A 7,741-nucleotide genomic window follows, 5' to 3' on the forward strand; every position below is an offset into this window, starting at 1 on the left:
AGTTATATCACAGATGTTAGAGCTGGCAAGGGTCCTAGAAATCACTGTCCAATTTCTACAGGTTACAGATAAGTGAAGCTCAAAGAAGTGAAGTGTAAGAACCAAATTACTCCACCAAGAAATTTCAACTTCACCATTTTTTTTAAACCAAGGCTTCTGAACTTCAGAGCTTATCGTGACTTAATTATCATTTAAATTCCCTCCCCACAAACACACCCTTTTTTTTTTTACTAATCTTGTTTGCTCAGAAATTGACTTCTTAAAAATGGAGTTTTGTTTGTAGAGTTACACTCTTATGTCAGTGTCTCATTTATTATTCCTTTTCTTGTGATAGCCATTATGGGTCAGTGTAATTCCACACACAGACACTGACAAAAAATACAAGTACTCTGCTCAAAGTGATATAGGGAGAACTTCATAAAAATAACTAATTCTTCTAAGAACTACATAGGCAGGAAAAAGTTACAACTCACAAAAGTTATGAAAATTAGATATTTTATTTATAGTTTAACCACAAGAACAATTTTCTTGTTCTTCAAGACGTAAATACATACTAGAATAAACTCTGCAGAATATACAAAAAATACATACTTTTTCCCATGAAAATTTTCTTTATAATAAATAGAAGGGAACACGTGTGTGGCTGATCCCCATAATGCTCCGTGTCTGCTTAGGTTTTCAGTCTGTTGATTTATTTTTAATCTCTTGAAAGAATGGGGGAGTTCCTTCTCCCCTATAAGGTCGAGATAAATAATGCATGAAGCAGTCCTCCCTCCTGATTTTTCCCTTTTCCTCCACATTTTTCCTTTTGATAGAGAGTTCAGCCTAAATTTCCACGCTTGCATTCAATCATTACAAAGCCTACAAATTATACAATGACTTCTAACCTGGCCCTCTAACAAAACAACTTTTTCCCCCTTATAAATCATAAGAGACAGATGGCAAAATGGAGAAGAAAAAGGAAAGAGAAGGACGGGACAATAGACATTGTGACAAATCTGGGAAACAGAACAAAGTGCACGTCAGAGAGGGAAAGTTTGGTTTGACAGGTGAAATTCCCACAGCCCGCAGACAGCAATGGGAATAAAGCAGATGCCAGCCATTGCAAATCTGTGGATAATATTGTTACCGGTAAAATCATTCAGATGCTAAGATACATTTCTTTCTACTCGACATTAACATCTCTATGTAGAAGCAAAGGTGAAGAGATCACAGGAACCAGTTGCATTCCCCCTTGGAGATTCACACGCACTGCACCAAGTCCTCTGGCGTTACAGAGAGAGGGGAGGGGCGTTAGTCCGCTCTGCAAACTCCTTGTATGTGCCACCTTCATCTCTTCCCAGCATCTTTTTAGCCTTAGAAGCTCTCCCCAAAACTCTGCCATCCTCTTTGACAATTACTTCCATCACACCTTAAATTAGAGCCCGTTTGACTGAACAAAAAAACCCTTAGCCCGGAAATGCAGCCAACAACCGAGGAATCAAAACGACTACATCTGCTCTGTGAAATGAGATGGTTTCCAGGGCGTGGAAAGTGGGGGCAGGAGAGAGATGGGAGGAGGGGTTGATCTGGGACAGGAAAGAGAAAGTACTAAGGCCTGGCGTGGGTACCAGAGATGGCCTTTCTAGATACAGTCCCTGACTATGGGGAGGTGAGGTGCATAGCGGTGCTTGTCAGGAGGTGGGGGCTGCCAATAGTCCATGTCTGAACCCGCCGGGCTGGCGGGAGATAAAGTGCAGCTGTAGGGGGAGGTAGAGTTGGAGGACGCGGAGGAGGACGGCGCGGGGCTGTTGGTGCAGCTCCACGTGGAAGCAGGCGACGGGCTGTCTCCGCTGCCGCTCAGGGCCGCGCTAGCTCCTCCTGGGCTCAGCAGCACCGCCTCGGAGAAGAGCGCCCCCGGCAGGCCGCCGCCGCCGTTCCCGCAGTGGTCAGCTAGGCGCAGGGTCTCGGTGAGCGCCCAGATGTAGTTGTGGGCGAAGCGCAGGGTCTCGATCTTGGTGAGCTTGGCATCCTCGGGGAACGTGGGGAGCACTTCGCGCAGCGCGTCCAGCGCCGCGTTGAGGTTGTGCATGCGGTTGCGCTCGCGGTTGTTGGCCTTCAGTCTACGGGTCTTCTTGATGCGCTGCACCGTCTCGGCCGTCTTGGCGCCCCGGGAAACGGCCCGCGCCCTGGAAGGGCGTCGCTTGCACTCGTGCACTAGACCCAGAAGCCGCGCAGGCCGGCAGCCCTCGGCTCCGGCAGGCGAGCCGCCCTGCACCTCGGGCCCGGCCTGAACCCCACGCTGCCGACGCGTCCCGCCGGACGCGCCCAGCTCCTCTTCCTCCTCGTCCGCGCTGGACGACAGCGGGGTCAGGGCAGCCGAGGCGGGGGAAGCCGAGCCAAGCAGCACCAGCACGTCCTCTTCCTCCTTCAACTCCAAGGTCTCGGATTTGACGAACATCCTACGAAAGAGAACAGGGAGAGAAAAGAACCAGTGCAGAGGTGTAAATACAGAAGCAGAGGCACGTTCTCGGAATCACCGAGGACTCCTGCGCGCCCGAGAGGACTGGCGCCACGAGGTACACTCCAAGCTCAGGAGCGCCCCTCGTTGTGACCCCGCTGCTAGCCTACAGGGTCCCGCATTCTGCGGGCCGCCCTAGCGGCCGAGTTCCCTCCCGGGAAGGGACTGCGACATCCGCGACAAAGATTCTGCACGAGCGAAGGGCGTTCGGACGTGGTCGGACAGACTGCAGGAAACACCCAGCCAAGTTGGAAGCCACAGAGCGGATACTTACTTAGCTCGCTCACTAACTGTGCCTCAGCGTCGCTGTTACTTTGGCGTGTGCCGCGATTCTCCGCGCAGCCGGGAGCGCAGCGCTGAGTGCTTTCCCCCTCTTGGAAGCAGCGGGCTTGGCGCTACTGCGGCGCAGCTCCGCGGGGAACCTCTCCGACCCTTGCCAAGAGCCGCGGCGGCCTCTGCGACCCGCCCGGGTCTCGTGTGTTATGGTGGCGGTGCGTGTCTGTCTGTCAGTCAGTCCGCGACCGAGCGGCTCCTGGCACGCGACTCCCAGGCACTCCAGTTAAAGCGAAGCTGCTTGTGGTTCAGTGGCTGCGTGTCTGGCACACGACTCTCCTTAAAACCCCTTATATACCACCAAAAAAACAATCAAATCTGCCCCCGGGGCCCCCACCTCCCGTCCAGCCCGGCCGTCGCCTCCCACTCCCCCCTGTGCAGGCCCCACTTCTCCCCCCTTTTCCCTCCCTAGCTTATTCTTTTCATCGCATTATCATCATTCATTTCTTTCTCTTTCTTCACCCACTTCTCCCCTCCCCTGGCCCTGCCATCCATCCTCCTCCCATCGCCCCCGCCTCTCTTTTTCCCCTTTATCTAATCAGCATAAAATGGTTCTAAAGCTCCTGTTGGAGCTCGAGGCTGCGGTCAGAGATGCTGAAGCCGTGGCGGCGGCATCGGCTCAAGCTGTGGCTGTTGTCGCCGCCGCTGCCCATTGTGATTGGTGGCTCGCGCTCGGCTGGAGCGTGCCGCTAATTTATTAATGAATGGAGGTCGCGAGGCGCAGCTGGCCAATCAGGGCGCCCCGGACTCTGGGAGGCCTGCAAGCCACGCGCACTGGAGCCCGCTCCCTTTCACCGGCTCATTAGGGGCCCGGGCTCTGGGGGCTGCTGGGGAGACCAAGGCTACCGCCCCCATCCTGTCCTGGCCGCTGCACTTCACACACCCCCAGCTCCGGCGTGCGCGCACGCACCGCACCCGGCGCTCCCAGCCTCTTAGTTCACGGATGTTGGGATCCCAGGAATTAGTTAATGGGGGTCAGAATCCCGGGGAAAGCAGTTAGCCCTCTGGTGCTGCCTGCATGTCTTGGCAAAGCCTCTTAGGAGCTTACCAAACAGTAGACATTTTAAAGCGCATTCATTTGGTTAAGGGAGAAATGGGGTGTGGGTGGCGAGCTGTCGGCACAGGAGGGTCAGGAGTATTCGGTTCCAAAGAAACTGACATGGAACAGGACGTTAGAGGACTCATTGAGGCGTCTCCTGGAAAGGGAGAAGGGGGAAGAGTAGTTTTGATGAGCTTTTAGAGGATCTAAGAATAAAAGCACTCACATATTAGAGCTGAAAGGGACCTCTTCTTTTTACCTATGAGAAACTGAAGCTCCGAGCACTGACACAGCTTTTTGGTTTTGCTTTTTTTCTGGGTTAACCCCAGTTTATGGAAGGGCCGGACATCAAGGAGGGTTCCTGGGTGGGTGGCCGCCAGTTGAGCCGGAGGAGCAGCCGACTTGCAGCTCTCGCGAGCGAAAGAGCTGCGCTGACATTTCCGTGACCTCTGTTCCGCGCTGGGGGGCGTTATAGAGACATGGGGCCAGTCCTCCCGATTCTCCCAGCATTTCAATGGGGAAAAAAGAGCTAACGGGTTACTGGACTTGGGAGAAACTTATTCTGAATTGCTCATCAGCCCTCCCTCTCTCCTGTTCCCCACGCTCACGCCCACCCTCTTGTCGACGCGGATGACTTTTCTTAAGCACAAAAACAGAGCCCCCAGGAGTGTGTGCTGGGCCTAGTGTTAGACTGTGCATGAGTAGCGGGGATTGATCTGGACTCCAGTAGATTGCAGAGGAGTCCCTCGAGATACCTTTTGCAAATTAAGTTTAAGGAAGGCGCAGCTGGAATGTTAGGAGTTGAAAAATGGCAAGAGAAAAAAATATTGTCTGCAGGTCTTTGTCTCGTTTGGTTTGTAGGAAGTGGAAACAAGTTGTATTTCACAGAAGAAGGTGATGAAAGTGGTTGTGTTTTCACATGGGTTGAATTTGTTAATGTTTTCAAACCGGCAGTATTGGAAGACAGGAAATAAAGAAAATGAAAACTAGAATCCGGTGAAAGAGACTTGCCCTCTGCAGCTTTCCAACCTCCAGACTTCCTTCAGTCTTGAAATGATATGAAAACTGCCACGATTTTCACTTTGCTCCTTGATATTTGTGTTTGTATCTCCTCCTCTTTTGAAACAAATTCCCTAAATGTAAAACCAGTATTTTCCCAGTTCCTACCTCAATCCTTTCAGACCAGCTTGATTTCATCTGTTAGAAGTGCAGAAATGAAAAAAAGAGACACATTCAGTCTCTCCAGAATACAGCATCTGTCTCTCACTTTGGGTGTCTGTCTCTATATCAGGAACCTGGAGAATCAGAACTCCCTAAAAACCTTTTGTTAAGCAAAAGACACGTCAGAAATGAAAGATACCAGAAGTGCCTACCTTGATTGCATGTACACATGAGAATTCTATTGTACAGGTGATGATCACTGATACCAAGCAAACAAGTAAACACTCTTCATAGACCCCCTCTCCCCCACTAAGAGAAGACTCTCCAAGGTCTTGGCTAGCCAGGTAAAACCTGAAGGAACATGTGGGAGTGGATGCAGGATTTTTGTGTTAATTTGAATGAAACAGAGGATGAGAAAGCTAGGTTCTGAGGAAATTATCAAAGACTGTTAAAAATAAATTCAAGATTGCTGTGAGGAACCTGGGACTGTCAGTCTGTAGGCAGCTACATCTCACTGCGAGTGTTACTGCAAAGAAAGGTAACCCAATAGGAATGTAATAGGAAACAAAGGAAAGTTTGTTTTCGTGTCAATAGAAACATAATTCTTTGGATAAATTGTTTTGAGATTCAGATTTGGCTGGGAAGAGTCGGGTTTACTTCAGATAAAATGTATTTGTGTGAGGGGCGGTGGGGGGAAGGGGAACAGAATCAGAATCCAGTTAAGTAGAGGCTTAAAGGAACACCTGGTGAGCCTTGTATAACCCCAAACAAACACTGAGATCAAGCTGGATCTAATGCTTAGGGCTAGTGAGCACACAATGGATTTCTTCAGTTGATTTTTAACAGTATTTGGGTGTCTGACTTACCCCTGCTTACGTTCTTCCAAGATTTCATGTTTTTATGATGCACTGGAATGGTACATGGTTTCCTGGGTCAAAACCCAAGCTTTCTATACTGTCTGTAAGCTGTTAATAATGTATATTTAAGTGTATCCTGTGTAGATATTTAGAAATAGCAAACTATTTTTAGGGTAAATTGCACATTTCTAAGTCTGGCAGTCTCCATCAAAAGGAAAACTTATGGTTGTGTACATATTCAAACACTGACATAAATCAACCTCTGATGTATGTAAAAAAATTTAAGTCATGGAATTTATAGAATTTTATCCTTTAAATATGGGCTACTTGGGGCGTATACAGTAGTGTGTGTTAGACTACTGTGCAAAGTATAGGCACTAAAAACCACTATATCATCTTAAATTTTAAGAATTTTGGTGGTGTGTTTATATTGCAAGAGAAGCATCACTTTTGATAAGAGAGCACTAGAAATATTTCCCCCTATGAAGAATATTGCTTTAATAAAAAGAAAGGAAACAACCCTAAGAACCATCCAACAACGCTAGCGCAATCCAGAAACCATCCATTCACACTTAGTTGCAGAGTTCTATTTGTTCCGCATTTTGCTCGAGTTTGCTAAAAGCAAGTAACTTCGATTTGCACTCAGATTTGTGAAGATTTGACCAACGCCAAATATCCTTAGCTGGACTCTTCTAGCACTCTTTTAACTTAAACAAATTCAAGAGGCACTTGTGTGGTCTAAGAGATTGTCCAGATGAAACGAGGCTGAAATGTTATGCGAAGGGGGAGGGGAGTGCGTGAATAGCATCAGTGAGGACGGTGACCGAGGGCCGCTCCTGTCCATTGCGTGAACTGTCCTTAAGGGTCAAACTGTTCATCTTCAGCCCCTCTTTCAGTGTGCAATCCTACTTTCAGAGAACAAAAGCTCAAAGCAGGCAGTTATCAAGAAATGGGGCACAATGATTTAAACTCATACCCAAGCCTTAGAAAGAAAAGGGGCCGAGTGCGTGTACTGAGAGAAAAGTGAAGTAAGGGGAGGGGTGAAGGGGTGGAGGTCTTTAGAAAGTCTTTGTTGCTTATAAGAAGCTTGAACTTTGAGACGACCCGAAGCCCTAAAGTTTAGGGTAGGTGTTGCTGTAGGGCCATAAGCTACATCCCATCCACACGTCGACCTCACAAGTGGCCAAAGAGTCCCCGCGCCGCTCTTGCTGTTGCAGGTGAATATGGGGGGAGGAGGGATAAGAAGGGCGATTTTCCCCAAAAGCACAAGAGCAAAATTTTGCCTGCTCAGCGAGCCTGTCCCCCAGTTCACAGTAAACCATCCTTCCGGTAAGGGGGGGTGGCCTCTACGCTCCGCTTAAAGGACAGGATCACGTGTCTGCCAAGGGGGATTTTGTAACCTAAATCCTAATCTTCCGGGTGAGCTCTCAGAAAAGGCGAAAGATGGCTAGAAAAAGCCAATACTGAACATCTGTAGTTCAGTACTGGGGGCGAGAAACTGAGTTTCCAGAGCCAGGAAACCCGAGGTGGGAATGATTGACTTGTTCCGCAGAGCACTTCTTGCACTCAGTGCCAGAATTCGTTACTGCTGGTTGTGACCGCTGGGAGCGAGTGTGAACTCAGATTTTCTTGCGGTCCCCTCCCAGGAGCCAAGGAAGCTAAGAACAGTAACAGCGTAAACTCGCGCCCCACCTTCGTATTGGACCCCGGCACGAAATTCTGTCTCACCCTGGTTTTCCCCTGGGATCCTGTCCCAAGAGAATTCGGCACCAACCGATGTCGGAGCTACGTGGAGGCACTGCGGCTTCACCGCGCCAGCGCCTCCCCCGTCCGTATTGGTAGCGGCAGAGA

The 7,741-nt window shown here is 49.3% G+C and overlaps 1 protein-coding gene across 1 annotated transcript; it reads right to left on the reverse strand.

The window, feature by feature from the left end:
- Positions 1–1,624: 1,624 nt before the first annotated feature.
- Positions 1,625–2,440, reverse strand: NEUROG2 (neurogenin 2). Its single transcript, XM_036920927.2, has one exon. The coding sequence runs from the start codon at positions 2,438–2,440 to the stop codon at positions 1,625–1,627; it is 816 nt and encodes a 271-aa protein (XP_036776822.2).
- Positions 2,441–7,741: the final 5,301 nt, after the last annotated feature.

This window comes from Manis pentadactyla, chromosome 5, assembly GCF_030020395.1.
Source record: "Manis pentadactyla isolate mManPen7 chromosome 5, mManPen7.hap1, whole genome shotgun sequence".
In the NCBI taxonomy this organism is placed as follows: domain Eukaryota; kingdom Metazoa; phylum Chordata; class Mammalia; order Pholidota; family Manidae; genus Manis; species Manis pentadactyla.

Coding starts and splice junctions, on each gene's coding strand:
- NEUROG2 (XM_036920927.2), bottom strand. CDS start 2,440: ATGTTCGTCAAATCCGAGACCTTGGAGTTGAAGGAGGAAGAGGACGTG.